The sequence below is a fragment of the Natrix helvetica genome (genome assembly GCF_964273705.1).
Source record: "Natrix helvetica genome assembly, chromosome: 2".
NCBI lineage: Eukaryota > Metazoa > Chordata > Lepidosauria > Squamata > Natricidae > Natrix > Natrix helvetica.
The window spans coordinates 139475511-139502990 of NC_138552.1; the positions used below are offsets into that span (position 1 = coordinate 139475511).

The 27480-nt window shown below is 41.0% G+C and overlaps 1 protein-coding gene across 4 annotated transcripts; it reads left to right on the forward strand.

The window, feature by feature from the left end:
• Nucleotides 1-27428, forward strand: LOC309385840 (fibrinogen-like protein 1). 4 transcript variants are annotated; one of them, XM_081940598.1, is made up of 8 exons: nucleotides 1-105; nucleotides 7965-8054; nucleotides 8727-8937; nucleotides 13710-13869; nucleotides 18164-18261; nucleotides 20259-20347; nucleotides 22718-22908; nucleotides 26394-27428. In XM_081940598.1, exons 1-8 carry the CDS (start codon nucleotides 82-84, stop codon nucleotides 26572-26574), a joined length of 1044 nt encoding a protein of 347 aa, XP_081796724.1. In that variant the 5' UTR covers nucleotides 1-81; the 3' UTR covers nucleotides 26575-27428. The 4 variants fall into 4 exon arrangements, with proteins under 4 accessions (XP_081796724.1, XP_081796727.1, XP_081796726.1 ...); XM_081940601.1 differs by having other exon boundaries at nucleotides 22844-22908; XM_081940599.1 differs by lacking the exon at nucleotides 1-105 and adding an exon at nucleotides 1442-1533.
• The last annotated feature ends 52 nt before the right edge of the window (nucleotides 27429-27480 follow it).

Below are 27480 nucleotides of genomic sequence, written 5' to 3' on the forward strand. Positions count from 1 at the left end.
AGGGAAGAAGATAGGGAAGTATGCACACTATCTCTACAGAAGAAGCAAAACCCATGCATGTTCAGTTGCTCAAGCACTTGAATGCATCAAACCATGACAAATAGGGTAAGATTTTTTTTCATTTACATCCTTCCACCACATTTGCATAGGTTCATTTTCAACTTATTTTATCTTTAATTGTAAAAAAAAGCTCTCAGGTAGATTTATAGTACTTATTTTTACAGCCTGTGAATATGTGTTTATACAATTTGAGGGAATGAGCTAGTTTGACTTAATGGTTAGGACACCAGACTAAAAAAATAGGAGACTGTGAATTAAAATCACGCTTTAGCCATGAAAACCAACTGAGTGACCTTCAGCCAGTCACTGACTCTCAGCCTAATCCAACTCATAGAAGAGTTGTTGTGGGGAAAATAGAAGGAGGAATGTGTGTTGGTTATGTTCACCACCTTGAATTATTTGTAAAAATAATAAAGGCAAATATAAATAAATAAAATCTGATATTTAATCACTTTTTAAAAAATAAATGTATTTTTGTCATCACATTGTAGCATCTTCCCTTGGTTATAGTAATTTTGAGGCTCTGCTCTATATTCTTCAATGGTCCGACTTTTCTACACTCCTATATAAAAGTAGGGGGGGAGCACAATTTATAGTGGGTGGTGCTTAAGGAAATGCCAGGAGAAAAGTGACTGCACTTTGTATTAAGGGGTTTGGTCTGATTTAATTAAAGTCCCTATCTTATTACCTCAGGATATGCATTGTGGACTGGAATTTGCATTGGTTAGAACAGAATTAAGTTGTTTTACTGTTCTGTTCACTACAAGATATTTCTGAATCAGTTGAGACTGGCTAAACATACCAATGGCTTAGGTACAGCCTGTCAGCGTGTTATCATTTGAAAGATCTCCCTGAAAGTACAGATATTGTCTGTGTCCAGGCTGTGAAATCCCGTACTCCCATATACATGTTTATTGAATGTGGAGCCAATATTTAGGAGTAGCTGGAAAGTGTGAACAGGAAAGCCACAGGAATTCATGTTTACCATAAGCCCTCTAAATTAATTCATAGCATCATCCTATATATGTTTACTATGTTAAGGAGGGTTTCCTCTGATAAGTGTGCAGTATAATGAATGCCTAAAGTAAATATTGCTGTAGGCAATCCCATATTTACAATCTGGGAGATTAACACCAGTAAATTGCTGTACAGATCCATTTTCTAAATTTGCAGAAACATCCAGTATCTATTTTTATTATTCACTGATTTGAAACAGATGCTGGTCCGCACTTTAACGCTTCTATCCAGCTAAATATTTCTGTTCTCAATAACAAGCCAAGTTTCTGAATTGGGGTGGGGTTTGGTTAATAAACAATGTTTATTGCATCCAATTTCTATCCAAGCTGAGAGCTGCTGAAGTTTTGCTTGCCATGCAGCTGCTAAGACACAGGAATACCATTGTCCACGTTGTTGGCAGGATGGAAGAAATAAGAAAAATAAAAAAGACAAAAGAGACAGAGAGAAGATATTAGTGTATGTAATTAATGTTCACATAATATTTAAACAGTCAAATCAGCTGCATGCAATTCTACAGCATTAATGGCTAACAAACTAGGCCATATTTCAAAAGGTAGAGATAGAATTTTCCTAATTAGCTTTCCTCTTGTGTTTCGTTATTCTTTCTTCTTGTTGTTGTCCTTCTTGTTGCTGCATAGATTTAGTGGAATTGGTTACTAACATGAAGATGAATTACTAACATGAAGACTCCTATTCATTTTACACAGTGGCTGATTTCCCAAAAAGTGGGCCTGGGCCTGGTTGGTACTGAATGGGAAACCACTAAGAATTCTAGGACTGTAGGTCAGATTTAGGAATTAAAAAAAAAAAAAACTTGGAAGAAGATAGTGGCAAATCACTCATGTATTTCTGCAAGAAAATTGCATGTGTATTTCCATGTAATGATCTGGTTTGGAGCTCAGAATAAGAATTTTAATCTTATTTTGTACGCTTGTTTTGGCTTCCATGGGAGCTGAGGTTCAACGTATCTGGGAAGTATGAAATTAATTGCTGGAATAAAAGTAATTTGAACAAAACAAAGTTGAAGAACTAAGAAATGAGAAACCACTGTATCTTCTCAACAGAATGAGAACTTAAGTCTGTTAGATCAGCATTGTAATGGTTGGGGATGATACGCCTTACAGTTCATCTGCCTGCAACTTTTTAAAACAGCAGCCCTTTTCCTAAGATCATGCAGCTACCTCCTGCTGATTTTGAGAAAAGACATATAGTAGCCCCCAAAGTACTTTTGGAGGGAATTAAAATATTGCCTAGCTTTAATGAAGAGTATCATCAAAGTCCAATGCTCAACCTCTTTCTAGTGGGAATAGTGTTATGCAGTGAAGAAGGGAGCAAGAGAGGGTGTCAAAACTAACAAAATGGTGAATGTGTCACCCTGATCCGAGGCCTGCCCCTTTTGTATGTGCAGCAACGTCAAAAGTATGGCCCAAGGAGGAAGGGCTTGAATTGTGACTCCCTACCTGGCATATTTATTTATTTATTTATTTATTTATTTATTTATTTATTTCATCAAGCATGAATTAGATAACAGATATATGTATAAACATGATTATGAATGCATGAAATGGATACAAATACAGGGGAATATTAGGACAGGGATGGTAGGCACACTGGCGCGCTTATGCACACCCCTTAAAGATTTCTTAGGAATGGGGTGAGGTTGACAGTAGACAGTCTAAAGTTAAAGTTTTGGGGGTTTGGGGAAGAAACCACAGAGTCAGGTAGTGCTTTCCAGGCATTGACCACTCTGCTGCTGAAATCATATTTTCTGCAATCGAGTTTGGAGTAGTTTACCATAAGTTTGTATCTATTGTGAGCTTGTGTGTTTTTGTTGAAGTATTCATTGACAGGTAGGACATTGTAGCATATATTGTATGTACTACGCTTAGGTTGGATCGGAGATGACGAAGTTCTAAGTTGTCTAAGACCAAAATTTCAAGTCTGGTGGCATAAGGTATTCTGTTGCGAGCGGAGGAGCGGAGGATTCTCCTCGTAAAATATCTCTGGACTCGTTCCATTGTATTTGTATCTGATATGCAGTGCGGGTTCCAGACAGATGATCTGTATTCAAGAATTGGTCTAACAAAAGTTTTGTATGCCCTAGTTTGCAGGTCAATATTACCGGAAAATAAGCTACGCAGGATTAGGTTAACAGCTCTTAATGCCTTTTTGGCAATGCTGTTACAGTGAGCTTTGGCACTTAGATCATTTGAGATGAGTACTCTGAGGTCCTTGACAGAGTCGGGGTTGTCTACGAGGTCATATTCGCCCTGGTTGTATTTTGTGCTTTGATTATTTTTTTGTCAATGTGTAAGACAGAGATTTGGAGTTGTCAATTGTTTGACCATTCTGACAACTAGTCAAGGTTAATTTTTAATTAAAAATTAAATTAAAATTAATTGTTAATTTTAATTTAAATTTTAACTGTCATTGGGATTTTAATTGTTTCAAAGTACTGTAGTTTATTTATTTATTTTCTACCTCCTCCATATTATATTATTGTGATTGTTGTTATTGTACGTCGCCCCGAGTCCCTGGGGGGAGAGGGGGCAACTAAGAAGTCAAATTAATTAATTAAATAAATAAATAAATAAATAAATAAATAAATAAATAAATAAATAAATAAGGTATTTTTTTAGGGTAGAAGCATTGTCAATGGTATTGAATATTTTTACATCAGCAGCGAAGAGGCCACAGTTGCTAATAATATGATCACAAAGGTCATTTATGTAAAGTATAAAGAGTGTGGGTCATAAAATGCTACTTTGGGAGACACTGCTGTTAACAGGTGCAGGGTTTGACAGTGTGTTTCCTATTTTGACTACTTATTGCCTGTTTGATAGGAACGCAGGGAACCGGAGATGCCATAGGATTTTAGTTTATGAAGTACTTTGTTGTGTACCACTGAATCAAAGGCTTTACAGAAGTCTATATAAATTGCGTCTATTGCTTTGCCCTGGTCAAGTTGTGAAGATGTTTTTGCAGTGTAAGAGTTGCAGATTGCAGGACAATTTTTTTCCTGAAGCCAAACTGCTTGTTAGAGATTAGGTTGTTCGTCTCTAAGTAGAGGGCAATGGATTGGTTTATAATTGATTCCATGACTTTGCAGATGACGCAACATAATGAGATTGGTCTGTAATTTTCAACTAGGTTGAGATCACCTTTTTTAAAGATAGGGATGACTGCGGCTACTGATCATAAATTAGGCAAGGAGCTGGTTCTGAAGGATATTTCATAGATTATGCTAAGAGGTCCTGCTATGGTGGTTAAGAGCTTTTTAAAGAAATAAGCACATAATCACTCAGGGCCAATAGATAGAGATGGTTTTAGGTTGTGTAGCCCCTTTTCAATGGCATCTTCTGTAGTAATTGGTTGTGGTACAAAATGTGGGAAATGTGGGGCATGAGCCATTGCTGTTTACGAAGACTGAACCGAAGAATGTGTTGAAGAGGTTGGCCTTAACGGTTTCATCATTACAGCCTTTTCCGTTTGGCCCTTTTAGTGGTAGGATGGACCTTGAGTCTTTTAAGTTTATTGTTTACAAAATTATAGACGGCACGGGTGGATTTCGTGCGTAGTAGGTTTTTCTCTTGTTTGCTCTGATAACTGATGCATTCTGCCTTTATCTGTTGCCGTAGGGTTTTATAGCGACTTTTGAAGTTAGCTATGTATCCAATTTTATTTTTGCGCCAAAGAGGTTTTTATTTTTATTAAAGCTTCCTTATTGTTATTGGCAATTAGTTTTTCCTGGTTTTGGTGGTTATTAGTGGTACATATAGTTAGATTATTTTTATGTATTGTTTTATATATAGTTTGATGATCTTGCTACTTTTGATATTTCTGCAATATTGTACACCGTGCAGACATTACTGATATTACCTAGTTGGGGACTGAAATGTTGACAAGCAAGCAATCAAGCTCAGAAGTTTTATATTTGAAGTTAATTTGCTTAATTTTCTTCATAGCATTATTTGAAAGCTGTCATCGACCTTATTTTTATTTTATAAATTCATGCTACGTGTTAGTATATGGTATTAATATTATTCTAAGTCTGTTTTCATGTAGAAGAGAAGGGTTGAGGGAGAGGGAGAGGAAAGGTTGTCCGGTTCAGACTATATATCACATGTAAAGTCCCTACTGATTGAACACATCATATTCTAAGCTAAAACTATACATATTTTAAGCAGCGTGATATGTGAGCTTGGCCAATCGCTTTGCACTCAAAACCACTGAGCGCAGTGAAGCAACTGCCTTCTGAGAACTTTCTTGTTTATGAAATAGGCTGATGATAATATTATTTGTTAAAATTTCATCTTTTTAAAAAAAAAAAAGGAAACACAATTTATATAATTTAAATTGTTGCCAGAGGAATAGGTGCAAATGCTATTTGGTTTAAATGGTTTAAATGCTATTCAGAGTTTCATGAGTAAACTAATATTATTAGGTCGTTATTGTAATTAGCTGAGAAGTGGTTTACTCTGAATTTTGCCTGTTCCTGGAAAAGGGAGTAACTTTGGCAGGCACAATTTGAAGAGCTTTCAGAATTTCAAAATGGCTATCTTGGGAAAGAACAAAATGTTCTGAGTGTGTTATGATCCCAATGTTTTGGGTCTAATCACAGAGTACATACTAGGTCTACTCCGCTCATACTTTTTTTTTCTGTTCAGATACAGTCTCTTCATTTTTGTAGGAACACAAAATGTGTGTATTTTCTAAGATGTCATATAAAACTTTACCAAGGGAACCCATAAATGGCTGCAGTTATATGCTTATACTCAGTACAAATGTGGTTTGCATAATATCTGAAGTAGTCTATGGTTTCAGTCAAAATGTATAAAGCATTGGCAGAAATATAGATTTGCCTCATAGACAAGAAGGCTGCAATCATCTAACCACTTATCAGTGGGAAGTACTTACACACATAGGCTTGTGCTGTAAGCTGTCAGATGAATGGATTCAATCAAGTAATTGCCCATATAATGAGTACTGTATACTTGAAATAGGGAAGCATAAGGGAGGTGCAGTGGAACCTGCAGAATTCCTCATTGGCTATTGAGCTGTGGTGGGGCAGTGATTAGAATGCAGCATTGCAGGCTAACTCTGCCAATTGCCAGCAATTTGATCCTGACCGGCTCAAGGTTGACTCAGCCTTCCGTCCTTCTGAGATCGGCAAAATGAGAACCCAGATTGTTGGGGGCAATAGGCTGACTTTGTAAACCGCTTAGGATTGTAAAGCCCTGTGAAGTGGTATAGAAGTAAGGGCTATTTCTATGCTATTCGTACATTGTGCTAAACCATAATGTGGTTTGTGAAGTTTTTGATTTCTGTAATGCGTGGACATTAACGATCGTATTTTGATTTTGTATCTGTTTCTCAAGTAGATTTATTTTGCAGTAAAGTTTAATGCACTAATGCTTAAAAATGGTACACCATATGCTTATTTTCATTTTGATTCTCTATAAACTTAGCACTGCATCAGTATATAAAAATGTTTTAGTTAGTCAACAGGTCCTTATACAACACTCAAGACATTCATAAGACCAAGAATAAACCTATGTCTTCTGAAAATGTTTCCTTGAAATTATGTTTTGCCACTGGGCCTCTATTAATTCCAGAACCAACCTGAGAAATTAAAAATGACTGGACAATGTTTAGGGTAGAATTGATGGTCAAAATAATGAAGCCCCCTGTATGTAAAGTATCCCTCCAGTCTCATGAATGTTACGAGTGTTGCATGACCCTGTTCGTCACCCTTTTCATACAATGTTGGTTTTCCACCCTAATGGGATGGTTGTTTTTGCCCCTAGCAAAGCTAAATGAATAAAACAGGAAGCCCCAGACAAAACAAAGCTTGTGGGGAGAATAATAAACTATGACCTGTTGGTTTTCATGTTGCATTGGGCATATTCAGTGGTGTTTGAGGCATGATTAACATTTTGCATTTTGTGTAAATTTTACTGATTGCTGATAGGAAGTTGAGCAATTGCCTGGCAAGCTGGCACCAAGATGAGTAAAGCCAGCCCAGAAATGATAGATATCAGGTGGTCAGCATCTCCAAGGCTTAGGTTCATGCACTCTCCTTAAATCACATTAAGGTTTACACTGAGTGCAATGTGTGAACACAAATATTTGGAGATCAGCTAAGCAACCGGTATGGCAACATATCACAATGAAAGTCCCATTGCTGCTATAACAAATAAAAAAGGAAGTTGCTTTTCTCCCTGTGTTCCTTTGGCTGTAATGCTTTATATCTCAATCACTTTGGAAGAGAATCAAGGATAGCAATACTGTCTGCCTATAAATCTAAGGACTGCTGTAGCTGGAGATGATTTGAGTAGATGAATAAAAAGCGAGGCGAATCTGAGGTTGTCTTGCACACCAGATGAACACTATAAATTAAACTGTGTCCTGTTAGAGAATCTCCAAGCAGAATCCGGCATCCAAATCTGCAGAGGATAACTTATGACAGCAAGCTTGGTTTCTATCATAAACTACCCAAGAAATTTGAATTATAGGTGTATACTGGAGAATGCTGCTGTCAAAGCAAATAAAAAAAGACTTTTTGCATCTCTGCTGCCACCTGGTGGGAAGTGTGTAGGAAGTGCAAAATGTTAATGGCAAAGCACAGCAACAAAACCAAACCTAATAATGCTTCCTTCTTTTTTTAATACTGCAAATAAATAGAAAATAAAAGATGTAAAAATAGAAAGAAATAAAACTGTGCCCAAAACACAGGCTTTAATTAGTTATCATCTAGACTAGAAACAAGGGGAAGAGAGGAAGCATGGGGCCAGCCCTCTCAGTGTCAAAAAGGAAAGGGTTAGAAAATAAGTTATTGTTGGATATTGTAATGCAAGATATCCCTGTCCTCCCCTTTCACCTCCCAGCTCTGTCAAATGAATATCCCAATGATTCAGCTGCTTCTGCTGCTGTTCCTGTTCCTTGGACCATTTTGTTCACCTGCACCACGACTCTCGGTATGTAGAAGCTGGATACGTGTGATGAGTTTTCTACTAAAAAATCCTGAGTGGCTGTAAAATTGCTGAATATTTGGAAATGGTCTCAATTCAAGGAGAGTTAGCTTTTTTGGTTTGGTCAACATCGAAGCCATTGCTGAGGATTATAATAGTCTAAACCAGGGGTGTCCAAACTTGGGAACTTTAAGACTTGTGGACTTCAACTCCCAGAATTCCCCAGCCAGCATGGCTGGCTGGGGAATTCTGGGAGTTGAAGTCCACAAGTCTTAAAGTTCCCAAGTTTGGACACCCCTGGTCTAAACATTTACATTTAAATCTAAATATATAGTGAACACACCTGTCGTTCACTTGTTGAATAATGAGCGATTCTCTGTTGTGGTTTATAAGACTTCAGCCTGATCCATTTTTCAATCATGCTTCCTTCAATATGAAAAAGTCCTGCATGGTATGGGCTAGCACACACACGTGTACCTACACACACACGCACACGCACGCACGCACACACACACAGACACGCGCCTAACCCTACTGGCATCCTATTGCTGAATAATCATAACTACCAAATATGCAATCAAGGCTGAGGATCATGTTAGGAACCTTTATCTTACTCTAAATACAAAGTTAAAAATAGATGTGTTTTTTCAGGAAAATATTTTTTCCCCTTACTTTCAGAAAAAGGAGGAATGCCTCTTAGAAAACAGCAAACTGCAGAAGAAGTTGAAAATGCTTCAGGATTTATTCCAGTTATGTGAATTTCAGTTGAAAGACTTGCTGGGGAACAACTATCACAGAAGAAAAAGCAATGTTTTCTCTGCCAGGAAGGCATTACCTCTGGATATGTTTTTCCCCACAACTAGCGGAAGTCTCTTAGTCTATGATCAAGGTACACTATGGGATACATCTGTCTTTCTGGAGAATTACCTTGTTAGGATAGCCTTCTTTGGATTCTTCATTTTCAGGCATATTATGACAGTTAGAACAGTTAGTGCAGGGGTGTCCAAACTTGGGAACTTTAAGACTTGTGGACTTCAACTCCCAGGAAGTTGAAGTCCACAAGTCTTAAAGTTCCCAAGTTTGGACACCCCTGAGTTAGTGGAACGACTTGCCTCCAGAAGTGTGGCTGCTCCAACATTGGAGGTTTTTAAGAAGAGACTGGACAGCCATTTCTCTGAAATGTATAGGGGTTTCCTGCTTGAGCAGCGTGTTGGACCAGAAGACCTATAAGGTTCCTTCCAACTATTATTCTATTATTGTATTATTCTGTTTCAAACGTCACAAGAGCCATATTTCCTGGAGAAGTGGGGATTTGTAGTCCAAAATGCCTCGAGAACAATTAATTGGGGATGTCTCTATTGATCAATGGGAACCCAAATGATTTGCAGCAAACATTAGAAAAATTGTATGATGCAGATGAGGAGTGTGGCTTTGGAAATTAATGTAAGAAAGGCATATATAGTTGTGTTCACAAGGAAAATGGAGTAAACAGTCATACCTCTCCTTCCAAACCTGTCAAATTTGATGCATTTTGAAACAGAAATCGTATCCTGGTACTCATCCTTCTCCTGATAGTTGACATGCAAGGAAAAACTGGCTGATGTCTGGCTGCCTCATGACTCTCTATTTCTAAGCAGGGGATTGGACTTGAAGCCATCCAAGGTCCCTTCCAACTCTGTTATTCTATTCTATTCTTCAAGCCAAAATACAGGGTCATGTGGTAAGTCACATGGTTTTCTCAGTACCCATTAGTACTGAGTATTTGACGTCTCTTCCAGAAGGAATTACTGATGAGGACCGAGGTATCACTCTATGACTGAAAAGTTTAATTTGTATCATTGACAAATCATTTATTAAGGATGGGAAAATGAGAGATTTTAAGCAGTATAAATCTTGATAGAGAGGTGGCAAGCAGTACTATGTAATCTGTTGCAAGAAAATAATGCTTGTTAAAGAAGCAAAAAGCTTGTATATTCTGCCTAGATCGTGAGAGTTGGGTAGGTCTTAAGAAACATAAAAGCAAACTAAATAGGAATGGATTGTTCAAGAAGTAAATGTGGTGAAGCCAAGTATAAGACCAAGAGTAGTTGGTAAATGAGTGTGGATCAAGTATAAAAGGGAGAGTGACCAATCTGAAAGAAGTATGTTGAGTGGTTTTGATTGATAAAATGAAAGAGGATCTAAAAATTAGAATCTCGTGCAAAAGTTCATTTATTTCAGTAATGCAACTTAAAAGGTGAAACTAATATATGAGATAGACTCATTACATGCAAAGCAAGATAGTTCAAGCCGTGATTTGTCGTAATTGTGATGATTATGACGTATAGCTCATGAAAACCCCAAATCCACAATCTCAGAAAATTAGAATATTGTGGAAAAGTGCAATATTCTAGGCTCAAAGTGTCCCACTCTAATCAGCTAATTAAGCCATAACACCTGCAAAGGGTTCCTGAGCCTTTAAATGGTCTCTCAGTCTGGTTCAGTAGGAATCACAATCATGGGAAAGACTCCTGACCTGACAGTTGTGCAGAAAACCATCATTGACACCCCCCTTAAGGAGGGAAAACCTCAAAAGGAAATTGCAAAAGAAGTTGGATGTTCCCAAAGTGCACATTAATAGAAAATTATGTGGAAGGGAAAAGTGTGGAAGAAAAAGGTGCACAAGCAGCAGGGATGACCGCAGCCTGGAGAGGATTGTCAGGAAAAGGCCATTCAAAAGTGTTGGGGACTTTCACAAGGAGTGGACTGAGGCTGGAGTCAGTGCATCAAGAGCCACCACACACAGACGGATCCTGGACATGGGCTTCAAATGTCGTATTCCTCTTGTCAAGCCGCTCCTGAACAACAAACGTCAGAAGCATCTTACCTAGGCTAAAGAAAAACAGACCTGGTCTGTTGCTCAGTGGTCCAAAGTCCTCTTTTCTGATAAGAGCAACTTTTGCATCTCATTTGGAAACCAAGGACCCGGAGTATGGAGGAAGAATGGAGAGGCACACACTGCAAGATGCTTGAAGTCCAGTGTGAAGTTTCCACAGTCTGTGTTGATTTGGGAAGCCATGTTATCTGCTGGTGTTGGTCCACTTTGCTTCATTAAGTCCAGGGTCAACACAGCCGTCTACCAGGAGATTTTGGAGCACTTCATGCTTCCTTCCGCAGACGAGCTTTATAGGGATGCTGACTTCATTTTCCAGCAGGACTTTGCACCTGCCCACACTGCCAAAAGCACCAAAACCTGGTTCAATGACCGTGGGATTACTGTGCTTGATTGGCCAGCAAACTCGCCTGACCTGAACCCCATAGAGAATCTTTGGGCATTGCCAAGAGAAAGAGGAGAGACATGAGACCGAACAATGCAGAAGAGCTGAAGGCCACTATTGAAGCATCCTGGGCTTCCATAACACCTCAGCAGTGCCACAGACTGATAGCTTCCATGCCACGCTGCATTGAGGCAGTAATTGCTGCAAAAGGGGCCCAAACCAAGTATTGAGTACAAATGCATGCTTATACTTTTCAGAGGTCCGATATTGTTCTACGTACAATCCTTGTTTTATTGATTGCATGTAATATTCTAATCTTCTGAAATGGTGATTTGGGGTTTTCATGAGGTGTACGCCATAATCATCACAATTATGACAAATCACGGCTTGAATTATCTTGCTTTGCATGTAATGGGTCTTATCTCATATATTAGTTTCACCTTTTAAGTTGCATTACTGAAATAAATCAACTTTTGCACAATGTTCTAATTTTTCGAGTTTCACTTGTATATGAAGACAAAATGAATAGATTGAGATAAACACTCAGTAAAGTGGTTGTTCAGTCAAATGGATGAAACTTTCAAAAAAAGATAAGTGGAAAGTTCAGTAGGCAATGTATAGAAGTATGGGTGTGGCAGAAGCAAGAATGGTTTATAAGGATAGAAAAATATGGTGACTGCTCTAAATGTAAACTATATTTAGCTATAGTTCTTTGCTTACATTTGTTTTTACTTTGCAAAAATTTTGTTTACCTGGAAATGTAATCACACAAGAAATGTTTATTCTGGTGGTTGCTCTGAATCTAGCAAAACCTGCCACTGAGAAGGCATGTAGAAAGGCAGCTTCTTCAAATTATGTCTTGATAACTTGAGAATTTGGGAGAAAGATTATGTGATTGTTGTTTGTTTTAGCTTTAGAAGGATCATTTTTCAGAGAAGGGCTCTATGCCCTTTAACATTGGTCTATTATCGTGGAAGTATGGCTTTTAAAATCTTTCCCAAAATGGGACTGAAAAAGTTCTGTGTCTCTGATATAAACCTTATGAATAAATTCAAATAACTATAATTTATCTGTGTCTACACCAGAATTCAGATTGGTATTTGAGCAAATGAGACATACAAAACAAATTAGTGTTTGGATTCCTCTGCCACAAAACCTAATTATTCATTTGTAGCTTTTAATAAGATATAATCAATCTTTTTGAGACCATAAGCTACACTTTTAAACTGTTTCAATTTTAAATGTTTATGTAGATTCTCAATCATCCAGGTGACGGCTGTCCCGAAAGTGCTTTTCAAAAGGCAATAGGACTCTCTTGATTATTTTTTTCCCTTGAAAACATTTTGCTTCCCATCCAAGATGCTTCTTCAGTTCTGAAGAAGCTTCTTGGATGAGAAGCAAAATGTTTTCAAGGAAAAAGCCAAGACATTCCAGTTGCCTTTTGAAAAGCACCTCTGGGATATGTTTCAGTTTTATTTTCCTGGGAGAGCAATGGGTGGTCTGAGCACACATTGGAAGGTTCAAAGGAATTGACTGGACACTTTTCATCTCAAGCTTTGCTCATTCATGACATCCATTCTTTGGGCTCCAAAGAAGGAAAAGTGATATCATTGAAAAGCAGTGGTTTTCTTTCAGATGTTCTGAAAACTAGGGATGAGATAGAGAGTCTTTATAATCACCTAAACTGTGAGTCGCCCAGTCAAGAGGATGTTGTGGCCAAGTGTGGCATCAAGGAGACCCAAATTCAAGTCCATCCTCTGGCATGGAAGCTCAATGGGTGATTTAAGGCCAGTCACTCTGTCCCAGCTTACCTCAGAGGGTTGTTGCTATGGATCCCATCAGTAAAGAATTTCAACTGGTGAGGTCTAGAAAGAGACCTTTATCTTCTGTTGCCCCTGCCTTATGGAACATCCTGCACCCTGAGATAAGGCAGCCCTCACCCACTCTTCTGGCCCTCAGAAAAGCTTGGAGACCTAGTTCTGCCAGCTGGCAGGGGGATCTATGAGCGTTAGGCAACCCTGGGATGGGTGGTGGCTTGAGGGCACTTTCTCTGCCTTTTTAGACTTTGCTTTAAATTCTGTTTTTTAATTCTGTTTCTAATGCTGTCTTTTTATGTAGTTTTATGGCTTATAAATCGCCCACTCAGAAAGTGAAATGGGCAGTGTATGTATTTTATAAATAAATCAATAAAATGGGAGGAGGGAGTCAGTACATATCATCTTCAGCTCTTCCAGAGAAAATGGGATATTAAATAAATGCATCCACGATTTAGATCTATAGTAATATCCTATGAATTTGGGGCAATAAAGGGATTAAAAAAAAAGATACACTTTCCTGATCTGTGCCTGATTGCTGGATGTAGTTCCAACATTTGGAGCTATTGTTGTTCTTCTTCTTTGTTTAGATTGTGCAATGCTGTTTAACAGAGGAAAAAGAGAAAGCGGGTACTATAGAATTAAACCACAACAGGACAGAGAACCTTTCCTTGTGTACTGTGATATGTCAGATGGAGGCGGTTGGACGGTAATTCAACGGCGGTGCAACGGCAAAGAAAATTTCTACCGGTAAGTTTTTGAGTGTAGTTAATAGCTCACCTAGACAGACTCTACGGTTTCTTTATGTGTCATCCCAAATTAAGAAATGCCCCCAGAAAGACAAAGATGTGCATAAAATTTGCAGACATTGTTTGCTTTGAAACACACACACACTTAGGAAAATATATTTCAAAATGAAATGCAAGAATACATGTCCCCCATCTAGAATTAAGTCTTGTTCTCCGTTTTTCTCCAGGATTATGGGATTCAAAAGCCGAATTGTGTTGCTTTATAGTTGCAGGTTTATCTGAAGACCCGGCAAAGCTGATATTTTCTTTTGCAACTTGGTAGTTCTATAGGATTTGTGGACCAACTGTTTTCCTGTGGCAAAAATTCTTGTTTTAGTTCCTAGCTCTGAGTTTTGGTGTTGTATCTCTCTGTCTGTACCATAATGGTTCCAATACACTGTACTATATGTGCTGTCTCTCCCACTTTCCTCTATTTCAGCGTCCATAGGAGCAAACAACTGTAGTTGGGGATTTTTAGCTATGTATTTGGTTACAAAAATGGCATTCTTTATTTTCACAATATTCAAGGAGGCTTTAAATGGAGAAGGCAGCTGTACAATTAGAAATATATATTTTTTTTATCAGAGAAACTTAAATTTTTTTTCCAACAAGGCACAAACAAATGCAAACATTGTAAAATAGAAATGTGGAAGGGGAGGCCCTAGAAATGGATTTTATTTTATTGAATACGAAGCACAGAAAGGATAATTTTGTTGTCCCTATATCTCTGCAGTAGTTCAAGAGGGAGGACAATGGACAACATTTTTGGTGGTCTTATTTTTCAGCTATGGATGAACAGTGATTGTCTCATGGTGTTCTCTCTACTGTATGTTATCTCCACAGCTAATGATCAAGGAAATGATGATTAAAATTAAATCCAAACTTTTTTTGTGGGGAACTGGGAAATAAAAATGGTGGTGTTGTGGAAATATGTTCAGCCATCTTAGTTTCTGCCAGTCTCCAAGCATGAAGCACTGCTTTGAGGAGAACTGATAAGCTGCTTTTCCTCTGTGGAAAGTTATCACCCAGCCCTCTCCCAGAAAAATGAAATATCCTAGGAAATATTGAAATGGCAGAATATTATATTTCCCTGGATGTGAAAAGGAAGAAACATGTTTTATAAAGACAGAATAGCTCCCTGTAGCTTCCTGCTCCCAACCACTTTGTCAATAGGCCATTAAGGTGGCCAAGCTAGTCCACTTTACATAATAAAGAGTTCTCCTCTTCAGCTCCAGGGGGATGGGATTAAGGCATGATAATATTGACCCTTTACCCAACTCATCACATGGCATCTGAGAACTCAACCAAACCTGGATTCAAAACGCAGCCTAGAGAGTTGCCCCTGCATGGCCCCATGGGAGTCTGATAACCAATCAGAATACAAGCTCAAGATCAAAGGCCAGAGAAGGCATAAAACCAGGGACTCTGCATCTCAGCCCTCCCTTCTCTTCTTCTCCACCAACATTGAAGCATGTGATCACCTTTTCTGTTCAGGACTCAAGCCATGTGGTCCTGTCCACCATTAAAACCACCTTCCCAAGCATCCTCCATGTCTCCAGTGTCTTTTTCCCCACTTGGAGCCGAACCCAGAAGGACATTTCTTCCAACACCTTAGTATACTGAAAAATGCCCATGAAAAAGAGACAGTGATGCAAAAGATAGGAAAGCAGCTCACTCCCTAATTTCTACAGGGCTATGTTGGAAGAAACTGTTCTGGGTTCAGCACCAAGTAGGGAAAAAGACACTGGAGACATGGAGGCTGCTTGGAAAGATGGTTTAATGGTGGACAGGACCACATGGTTTGAGGTCCTGAACAGAAAAGGTGGATCACATGCTTCCAGATGTTGGGTGAAGAAGAAAGAGAAAGAAGAAAGGGCTTGCTGGGCTTTTTTATACTCTCTATTCGGCCCCTCCTCTCTGTTTCCTGTTCCTGTGTAAGAAATGTATTCTGATTGGTTGTCAGTCTTCCATGGGGCCACAGGGGCAACTCTCTAGGCTGTGTTTTGAGTCCAGGTTTGGTTGAGTTCCCAGATGCCATGTGGTGAGTTTCTGTAGAAAGCTAATCCTACCTTTATTATGTAGCTCAGCCTTTAATGGTTCATTTGCAAAGTGGGGGGAGGCAGGAAACTACAGGGAGCTACTTTGTCTTTAAAAACACATTTCCCCCTTTTCACAGCCAGGGAAACATAATATTCTGCCTTGTTAATATTTCCTAGGCTATTTCATTTTTCTAGGAGAGGGGGTTGCTAACTTCCTACAGCTGTTAACAACACAAACAATGTCTATTTTTGCTATGATTTCAAATACATTGGAGCTGGACCAAAAATAATTTGACTTGGCTACCGAGCACCGCCAACAGTACAAAGTCAGGCAGGTCCAAATGCAAAGCTCTTTTACAGTGTTTCATACAGTAAATATGAAAAGAAAGGAAAAAGTGAGCCAGAGGAGAATGACCTTTGTTCCACCTCCGGTTAACTGAGAATATGGATTTTTTTCTTGAACTTCTATGTCTGACTATCTCTTGCCATATAAGAAGGGGGGAAATATAACAATCCACTTGTATTTGAGACAGAGACGCGGTGGCTCAGTGGCTAAGATGCTGAGCTTGTCGATCAGAAAGATCAGCAGTTCGGCGGTTCAAATCCCTAGCGCGGCGTAACAGAGTGAGCTCCTGTTACTTGTCCCAGCTTCTGCCAACCTAGCAGTTCGAAAGCATGTAAAATGCAAGTAGAAAAATAGGGACCACCTTTGGTGGGAAGGTAACAGTTTTCCATGCGCCTTCAGTGTTTAGTCATGCTGGCCACATGACCACTGAGACGTCTTCGGACAGTGCTGGCTCTTTGGCTTTGAAACGGAGATGAGCACCACCCCCTAGAGTTGGGAACAACTAGCACATAGGTGCGAGGGGAACCTTTACCTTTTTATTTGAGACTTGTACTTGAGAGCCAGTTTGGTCTAGTGCCGTGATGGCAAACCTATGGCACGTGTGCCACAAGTGGCATGCGGAGCCATTTGTCAGGGCACGCGAGGCGCTGCCCTGTCAGCTGGCCAGCGCGCATGCGCACGCTGGCCAGCTGAGTTTACCTTTTTAAAAGCTATTTTTCGCCTTCCCCAGGCTCCAGAGACTTTATAGGAGCCTGGGGAGGGCGAAAAGAGCCTCCCCCCCCCCCGGAGGCTTCAGGGACCGTTCCTGAAGCCTTTGGAACGCTTAAAACCACCCTCTGAGCAAACCGGAAGTGACTTCCGGGTTGCTTGGAGGGTCGTTTTAAGCGTTCCAAAGGCTTCAGGGACCATCCGAGGCTTCCCTGATGCCTTCGGAGCGCTTAAAACGACCCTCCGAGCAACCCGGAAGTCACTTCCAGTTTGCTCGGAGGGTGGTTTTAAGCGCTCCGAAGGCTTCAGGGAAGCCTCCGGACGGTCCCTGAAGCCTCCGGCGGGCTTCCAGGGGGTCGGGGGAGGCTCTTTTTGTCCTCCCCAGGCTCCTATAAAGCCCTTGGAGCCTGGGGAGGGCAAAAAAAAAATGTAAAAATGGGGGGGGTCATGCGTTGTGCGCGCATGCGCACTGGGGGGGTCGCGCGTTGCATTATGGGTGCGGCACGCCCGCACTCGACCCCCCTGCGCTCCCCCCACTTGTGGCACGCGAGCCAAAAAAAGTTCTCCATCACTGGTCTAGTGGTTAAAGCACCAGGCTAGAAAGTGGGGGACCATGAGTTCTAGTTCCACTTTAGCCATGAAAGCCAGCTAGGTCAGGGGTCTCCAACCTTGACAAGTTTAAGACTTGTGGACTTCAACTCCCAGAGTTCCTTAGCCAGCTTCGCTCTTTGCAAAGGTTGGAGATCCCTGAGCCAGATGACCTTCGACCAGTCACTCACTCTCAGCCCAACTCACCTCAGAGGGTTGTTGTTATGGAGAAAGAGGCAGAGGGAAGTGTGTTGGTTTATATTCACCACCCTGAGTTATTTGTAAAAATAATACAGCTGAGATATTAATTAATAATTAATCAAAAAAAAAAAAACCCAATTGGAGGCTTACAAACAATTGGCTGGTAATTAGAGGGAATAGCCTGAATACATATGATAACTGCCATTTTTACAGCAAATCCTAAGTAATATTCCTAAAAAAAATCTCATGTACGCTGTCTTGAATTCTATCATGAATGTGATGTAAATGTAATAATCATTAAAATATTATAATCACATATTAATTAGCACTAAGTTGTCTACTGAGGCTAATATGTGTACATCTCTTTGTTGCAGAGAATGGCTTGATTACAAAGAAGGTTTTGGACAATTACAGGGCAAGGATGATGAATATTGGCTTGGTAATGATAAGATTTATGATCTTCTTGTCAATGGTAAGGATATCTACCAATTAATTTAAACACAGATAAATTAGCCCATTAGTGAATGCAGGCCTTTAGATCTTCATTTCTCTTATAATAAATTCTGGAAGAGTCTATAAAGGATAAATTATGTATAGTAGTAGAAATATGTTTGGCCCCATAGTTTCTTCTTCCCTCGCCACAAAATAGCAAGGAATACAGCGCTGGCGAATATCAAGGACAGGCACGAATCTAGGCATATTTAAGTGTGGAGGTGTTGAGAACAGGAGTATAATGTATTCAGGGGCGGGCTTTAAATTTTTTAGCAAGGGGCTCTCTGCCCGATTGTTGGGTGGGCATGAGCATGGTAGGTGTGGTCTAGTCGGCCTCCTGCACCACAATGGGGGGGGGGCGTTTTTGCCTTCCCCGGGCTTTGGAGGCTTTTATTGAGCCTGCGGGAGCATGAAAACGGCCTCCCCAGGCTCTGGAGGCCCTCTGAAAGCCGGAAATGGGCCTGTTTCCAGTCTTTCCGGAATTCTGGTAGGCCCGTTTTTTGCCCTCCCCGAGCCTCCGCCACGCGCACCCTGCATCCAAAACGGGCCGTGTGGAGACTCCTGAGAGGGACGGGGTGGGGTGGGCATGGCCAGCCAGGAGTGGGATTTAGAGGTTCTCCGAACTGCACAGAATCTTAGCTAGAGGTTCTCCCGAACCCCCAGCAGCCCACCCCTGAAGGTATTACCAAGACTTGACCTGGTATGGGTCATACATGGCAATTACATGACTCCAAAACTTTATTCAAAATCCAGTGCAGACTTCCATGGGTCACATTGCCCATGCTTGTTTTTTGTGATTCCAGATAATCTTATTTATGATGAAAGTGGCCAGAACAGGTCTACGTTCTGTTATTAAAGAAGACTATTAATATCTCCTTAGGGCTGCAGTGTATTCTTCTCTGCCTAAAAAAAAAAAAGCAATGGGATGCAGCAGTTAAAAAGGCCGGTAGGATCTCAGTTCGCATTACACATGAAAGCTACCAGGATGTCAGTGGGTCTGGAAACCAAGCATTATAAATATTTCGCTTTTTAAAATAAGGGCATGTTCAGTTTGCAAAATAGAAGATTATGGATGGATACAATAGTATGCAATTTGTATACTACAAATATTTAATATAATGTTATCTGCGAGGTAGGATAGGCCTGTTTTTTGTTGAAACCAAGGGCAGGAAAAGACTAATAAGTTGCAATGAAAAGAGATTTAGGTGGAATATTAAAAAGAATTTTTGAGGGCAACAACAGTTGTTGAGCATCTATAGTTCATTTAGGCATATTGTAGGTGCCCATTTGCCCTTTGTTGGAAGTTTTCCATTTGGCACCTAGATGGCTGCTTGTTGGAATTGATTGAATTCCTGCACTGAGCAGCAGGCTGGACTAGATTTTCTTTAAGATACATTATTTATTTATTTTGTCAAGCATGCATAAGATAACAGATATAAGTATAAACATGATTATGAATACAGGAAATGGATACAAATAAGTGGGGTCAGTAGGACAGGAATGGCTAACCCTTTCTCCTTGTGTTGCTTTTCTGTTCTTGATGTAATATTTGCTTTTTTTCCTTCTACATATAACATGGTTACAAAAATATTGAAGCAACAACCATTGCCTTGCTGGCCATACAGGGGACTAGAATTGTAACTCTGGCAGGATTTTCCCACCCCAAATTAGTAGAAAACCACTAATTGTATAGTTTTCCATCAAGTTCAAGGGGGAAAAGAGAGAACAAAGCCTTTAACCATGCTTTACACATTTTAAATGTTTATCATCAACAACTCAATTTTTTAAAAAAGTCTTGTTGGTTTACATGACACCTTAATATCATCCCTGCTCTCCAGTTCTAATCCACCAAAAATAATATTTTTAAAATGTGGTCCTCAAATGAAAGATTGCTCACTCTTGCAAAAATTGCAGTGAATGGTTTGCTATGCCCCTTATTAGCCAAAGGTTTGTTTTTTAAAAATATATATATTTTAGGAGGAATTTCACTGAAAATCGATCTAATGGACTGGCAAGGAGAGAGACGATATGCAATTTATGATGATTTCCAGATCAGGAATGAGACAGTGAGTAGTCTGACCTATGCAAATGAACAATTGTTCCTATAGACCTGTCATAAGAGAGCTGACAGACAACCGAACACTATCTCATCAGCATCCCCATTAGCTAATATAGTAAATGAAATATATGACCAAAGACCTATACAAACAAAAAACTGAAACAATCTTCACTCAATTTGAGCTGAAAATCATGGGGGAAAAACGTCTTATTGGTAAATCGACAGCTTCTAGAATAGAAGTCCAGAAAATTGTAGCAATGATTCTAAGGAACCCGCTAGGATCCCCAGAAGAGAGATGAAATCATATCACAATTTGGGAACTCTCATGGAAGCATTCTGCTTCACCAGGGAAACAGTTCCCCTTCCCTCCATGATTACATGAGAATGTGGTGGCACAGCAATTTCCACGACACCTTGACGAATCCGAATATCTAGACCCACGCCAGTCCGGCTTCCGACCCGGACACAGCACAGAGACAGCCTTGGTCGCGCTGGTTGATGATCTCTGGAGGGCCAGAGATAGAGGTTGCTCCTCTATCCTGGTCCTATTAGATCTCTCAGCGGCTTTTGATACCATCGACCATGGTATCCTATTGCGCCGGCTGGAGGGGATGGGAGTCGGAGGCACCGTTTTATGGTGGTTCGGCTCCTACCTCTCCGACCGGTCGCAATGTGTGTTGACGGGGGGGCAGAGGTCGACCCTGAGGTCACTCACTTGTGGGGTGCCGCAGGGATCGGTCCTTTCGCCCCTCCTGTTCAACGCATATGTGAAGCCGCTGGGGGAGATCATCCGTGGTTTTGGGGTTGAATACCATCTGTACGCTGATGATACTCAGCTGTACGTTTCAACCCCAAACCACTCCAGTGAGGCTGTCGAAGTGATGTCCCAGTGTTTGGAAGCCGTCGGGGTCTGGATGGGGGACAACAGACTCAAACTCAACCCCTCCAAGACTGAGTGGCTGTGGCTACCGGCACCTCGGTTCAGTCAGCTAATCCCAACGCTGGCCATAGGGGGCGAGCAGCTGCCCCCTGTGGAATGGGCGCGCAATTTGGGCGTCCTCCTAGATGCCCAGCTGTCAATGGATGACCATGTGGCAGCCGTGGCAAGGGGGGCGTTCCACCAGGTTCGCCTGGTGTGCCAATTGCGCCCCCTCCTGGACCGAGATGCCCTACGCACGGTCACTCATGCACTGGTGACGTCTCGCCTGGACTACTGTAATGCTCTCTACATGGGGCTTCCCTTGGGACGCGCCCGAAGACTGCAGCTAGTCCAGAACGCAGCCGCGCGGGCAGTCATGGGGAGTACCAGGTACTCCCATGTAACACCGCTCCTGCGCGAGCTGCACTGGCTGCCTGTGGTCTTTCGGGTGCGTTTCAAGGTTTTGACCACCATCTTTAAAGCGCTCCATGGCATAGGGCCCAGTTATCTGCGGGATCGCATCCTCCCACATACATCCCAGCGGCCAATTCGCTCTCACAGGGAGGGGCTTCTCCTGGTGCCATCCGCTAGGCAATGCCAGCGGGCGACGCCAAGGAGTAGGGCCTTCTCTGTGATGGGCCCAACCCTCTGGAATGACCTCCCCCCCGACATTAGAACCACCACCGACTTCCGCTCCTTCCGGCAGAAACTAAAGACTCACCTGTTCCGACTGGCTGGCCTGGCATAATTTCAACGCCTATCTCCTGGCATTTATATTTTTACTGGTTTTTAAGGGGATTATTCTGTAGACTTAATTTTATTGGGTATTGGGATTTTAATGTCTGTTTATTTTAATTATTTATTAGCAATACAGTCCTGCACATCTTTTATCCTCCTCTTATCCATCTATTTTATATTTGTATATGTATACTGTCCATTTAGTAATTTTAATTGTTTTAATTTTGTTCTTTGACATGGACTGTACACCGCCCCGAGTCCCTTTCGGGAGAGGGGGCGGTCTATAAGCGCTAATAAATTGAAATTGAAATTGAATTGAATTACCACTTGCCATCCCTTCCTCCATTCAAATGCAGAAATGTCAAAGAAGGACTTGGCATTTAGGAAGCTATGTTTCCAAATCCTGAGAAGGTCAAAAGAGCAATGTTGGGGCTTGGGAGAGGTGGTTGCATGCGAGGCAGGGAATGTCTGCGTGCTGTCTCCATCTGTGGGGCTCCATATTTAACCAGTGGCATTGTTGGGTTGGAATTGGAACGCTCCGATTTCAGCCTAATCCATGAAAAGCTTTAACTGGGCGCTAATCAAGACTAAGCGTAGCTGGCTTTCATGTGATTAGGCTCTGAGGTTTTGTGATACTTTGTGGTGGCAGCAGTCGGTGACATACGACTCGCTCCTTAATCTTGAAACTCAGTAACATGAGGTCCTGTGGCTTTCCTTCAGAACAATTACAGGCTATGGTTTGGCATTTATTCTGGGACTGCTGGGAATGCTTTGTCTGGGGGGAGCAACTTTGAGAGCCAATGGTCTGCATCACTCAACGGCATGCCCTTCTCTGCTCCTGATCAGGACCATGACAGGTTCCTAACAGGCAACTGCGCAGAAGAGAACAAATGCGGCTGGTGGTTTAACAGGTAAGTTAATTGGCAGCAAACCAGGGGTGGATTACGGCAGCTGCGACTGCTGGTTTGCTTGTGGTCATGCAGAGCACGCGCATGCGCAGTACTATAAAAATGCTTCTGCTCATGCGCAGAAGCCAAAAACAAGATGGCCATGTCTGTGATGGCACTAGGAGAACCAGTTCAGGGGTGTGGCAGGCCTGGGTCACTGCCGGTTCCAGCGACTCAGGCTGCCAAACCACTACCGGTTCAGCTGAACCGGTAGGAATCCACCACTGCAGCAACCCTTTTGAAGTCAAAAGAGTAGGCAATTGAGCTTATCTTCCTTCTGAAGGTCTGAATTTGGGGAGGTTTGTGATTTTGTGTTGTCATACTCAAATATACCTATTGCCAGTTCTAGAGAAAAATAAATGTGATACCGAGATAGGCGAGGAAGTCCAGGTTTCCTCCTTCTCCACAGCTAGGAAGCTTCACTGAGTTATCTGAGACCAGGCACCTTGGCCTAGCCCAGGGGTGTCCAAACTTGGGAACTTTAAGACTTGTGGACTTCAACTCCCAGAATTCCCCAGCCAGCCATGCTGGCTGGGGAATTCTGGGAATTGAAGTCCACAAGTCTTAAAGTTCCCAAGTTTGGACACCCCTGGCCTAGCCTAATTCATCCCTCAGGACAGGGGACAGGATGAAAAGGGAGCCGTCTTCAGCTTCCCTCAAGGGAAAGTGGACTTCAAAAAGAGATGAACACAAATCAGTTTGCAAGCACTAGCATCATCTCCAATGTTTTCAGGATGGGAGCAGAAGAGCTTCCATCCTTTCCATCGCTGCTATATGCTCAAATGCAAGCAGGTTTAGAAAAAAAAAAACCATTATTAACACAATTTCACGTGGCAAAAGGCAAACAAGGAGAATTGCAATGTAGAGAACAAAAGTACATTGGTTCTCTTTGTTGGTCAAATTATGTAGTGCTTTTGCACAATATGACTTAAAACAGATCAGTTCTCCACACGTCCTAAAACTAGATAAAGAGAACCCAAATAAAAAACATAATACTTATTCATTGATTTGTGAAGTAAAATGATCCAAAGCTACGAGTTGCTGCGTGTCAAAAGTAGGTCAATTTTTGCTTTCAGTAGCTGGTGTATCCTCATGTGGCAGCAATAACTGTCTCTGCCAGCAACTAAAAGTTTCTGAAAACTGTTAATCAACTCTGCACATTGGCTTGGAGAAATTTATGCCCATTTGTTCATTCCTCCTTGAAAAATCGTTTTAAGTCACGGATATGTTGGGCTTCCTCTCATGAACTGTCCACGTCAGGTCCTTCCACATTTCTATAGGCTTAAGATTAGGCCTTTGACTTAGCCGTGCTGAACATTATCGCACAACTTGTGATTGTTATTGTCTTGCTTTAGGACCTCAGTTTCTGTTGAACCTCAGTTCATGTGGGTACCCCAACACTTTCCTACTTAATTTGCTGATATAATTCAGAGGGACTCATGGTTTCATCACCAATGATGGTAAGCTGTCTTGGTCCAGAGGCAGCAAAGCAGGCCCAAACATGATACTACTGGCAGGCCTGGAAGCCATCTTTTGCGTTGGGCCTTCAGGCCTGCCACATTTATTGCTGTGGGAAGCTGGGAGGGGGAATTACGTATATGGAGTGGGATAGATAGACTCAAAATAACATTCTAATCTCAGAGTCAAGGACATCTTGCCCTGCACCTAGAGTGGCATGACTGGGAGGAATCTCCAGTTGGTATGGTGCCTGATTGGGCCATGGGATGGACATGTGGGTGCTGGGCAGCAACTTGAACTTTCGTTTAGGTAGGGAAAACCTGGAAACTTTAATATTTGGGTTCTCCCAGATGTGCCAATATGACATCTCTAATAAAATGGAGTTTTGAGGAATCTCAGGCCTCTGAGGCTTACGTTTCATAGATTGGATAAGGTTCTTATGCTGGAATGCAGTGTTTATCTTTTACCAAATATGATCAAGTGGAAAGGATTGCTTTGGTCTTATCTGTCCACTGAACATTTTCCCCCCAATAGCATCCTGGTTTATCTATGTGCTCTTTTGCAAACTGTAAATGTTTTTTTGGGGGGAGGAGGGCAGAGCAATAGATTTCTTCTTACAATCCTGTCAACGTATACCAGAGGTGGTATTCAGCAGGTTCTGACCAGTTCTGGTAGCGGAAATTTTGAGTACTTCAGAGAACTGGTAAATACCACCTCTGACTAGCCCCACCCTCATCTATTCTTTGCCGCCCGAGTTCCAGTTGATTGGGAGGAAATGGGGATTTTACAGTAACCTTTCCCTGGAGTGGGGAAGAAATGGGGATTTTACAGTGTCCTTCCCCTGCCACACCTGCTAAGCCATGCCCACCAAGCCACACCACACCACCCCCACCAAGCCACCCCCACAGAACTGATAGTAAAAAAAATTGAATCCCACCACTGATGTATACCATTGTTCTTCAGTGTTTTCCTGATGGTGACTCATTCACCAATGCAAGGGAGGATTTTATTTCCTTACATTACCCTAGGATCTTTTAAGATTTACTGGAGTGTTACATATCTTCCCCTTGGTTATGATCTTGGTTGGTCAACCACTCCTGGGAAGGGTAACTGTGGTGATGAATTGCCTCCATTTCTACACAGTCTGCCTGGCAGTTGATTGGTAGAGTCCAAACTCTTTGGAAATAGTTTTGTAAGCTTTTCCAATCTGGTGAGCACCAACTACCTTTTAGATAGCCTCAGAAATCTCCTTTGTTTGACACCCTTCCACATACCTCCACATATTGTGAAGATCAGACTTCGATAGTGAATAGCCAGAATTCTATTCTTTAAATCAGGTAAGACTTCCCAATGTTTTTGACTCATTTAGTTTAAATGGGTTCTCTGTCTTTCTAGTTTTAATGTTGTTGGAAGAGAAGATCACATTTTAAGTCGTATCTATATAGAAATACTGAAAATTCAGAAATGCTTACAACAAACTAAGGACCATTTTATATGTTCCTTTTCCAATCCTGCAACCCTTCATCCATCTTTTCTTCCCATCTACAGTACCTTCCATTTAAAAGATTACCATTTATTGAAGGGACCCAAATGGAAATAGCATGGATTCAAGAGAATACGTATCAGGCAATAGGCCAAGTGGCAGTGTAAAGCAGTTCATGTGGTTTTATGATAGAAAATGATCAATTTTATTTAAGAGCAACTAGTTAAAACTGTAATTTTTCATATTAAACAAAATGTGTATGCTACTTTGTTGATCTGGTGCCCTTCAGCTGGGTTAGAACATTTCCCTCCCTCAATCGCTGGTTCTGCTCCAGTGCAACTAAAGGTCACCTGGTTGAAAGACAATTCTAACACCAATTGGTCATAATGTAATAGCTGCTGATAATTAAGATTTATATCATTTTCTCTACTAATTTGCATTTGAGCCATTCCCTGACCTTTCATTAACATCTTTTTTGTTTTGTTTTTTCCTCTGGCATTTCCACAAGGTGCCATGCAGCAAATCTTAATGGACGGTATTACAAGAAAGGGACGTACTCCAGTCCCTTTGATAATGGAGTGGTTTGGTCAACCTGGCGAGGCCTGTGGTATTCCCTGAAATATACAGCTATGAAAATCAGGTTCCAGTCCTTCCTGGATGGAGAGAGTGGAAATGGTGAAATCAATTGAGGGTTTTTTTTCCCATGCACATTTGAGAAAGAGAAGCAGGCATGTCAAAATTACTGTATATGTAGACCTTGGCTTGAGACCCAGCACACTGAAAAAAAATCTTAGAGTTAAATTAAAGTTTGCTTTGGTTTGTCAATCATTGTATTATCCCTGTATATCAGCTGACAATTAAAAAGATGGCTTTTCGTATATATAGAACCTACCCTCAAAAATGGACCGGGGGGGGGGGGGGACCCTCAACTTTATTGAAGGCACAAAGGACAATCCTGCTTATTATTTACTTTTCCTTTACAAAAAATATTCAGTTGTTGAATATCGCTTTGCATAAACTGGTATTTTTAAATTTGTTTTTGGAATTCATTTTGTTCCCCCTCTTCCAAAAAATAACCACCTTTCAGGGAAATGCAGAGAAAGAAAATGTTGTAAGTCATTGGGAAGAAAGGGTTTTATGGTACATAAAGGGAGAATGAAATTGGTTTTGGGTGAATCCCATCACAGCCCTTCTAAGGAAAGGAAGCAGTTTCTAGTTGCTGTAACAGATCAAAAGAATGTTAGATCGGGAAGGCAGGTTTACCTGGCATCTCCTTTTCCTTTCTAAATTTGTATTTTCAAAACTTTCTTAAATTGAAAAAGAGGAAAGAAAAGTGAAAATCTTGACAGCTGCCTAATTAAGTATAAAGATAGATGTGCATTTTCATAAGAGGCTTTTTCAAATTATTCTGAATAAGCACCATGTGTTTAAAGCTGTCACTTTTCAATTTATAATGTTTGAAATATTACAACGCCATGATGGGCTAAGTGTAGCTTTGGGATGGATGTTCTCTCAGCCTTCTGGTAAAATGTGAACAATTATATTAATTCCTAATGTGTGAGAAGTTATCTAGTACATTTACATCAGCCATATTT

Coding starts and splice junctions, on each gene's coding strand:
- LOC309385840 (XM_081940598.1), top strand. CDS start 82: ATGCATCAAACCATGACAAATAGG. Junction 8,938..13,709: donor TCTCTTAGTCTATGATCAAG/GTACACTATGGG, acceptor TTCTTTGTTTAG/ATTGTGCAATGCTGTTTAAC. Junction 22,909..26,393: donor TGCGGCTGGTGGTTTAACAG/GTAAGTTAATTG, acceptor CATTTCCACAAG/GTGCCATGCAGCAAATCTTA.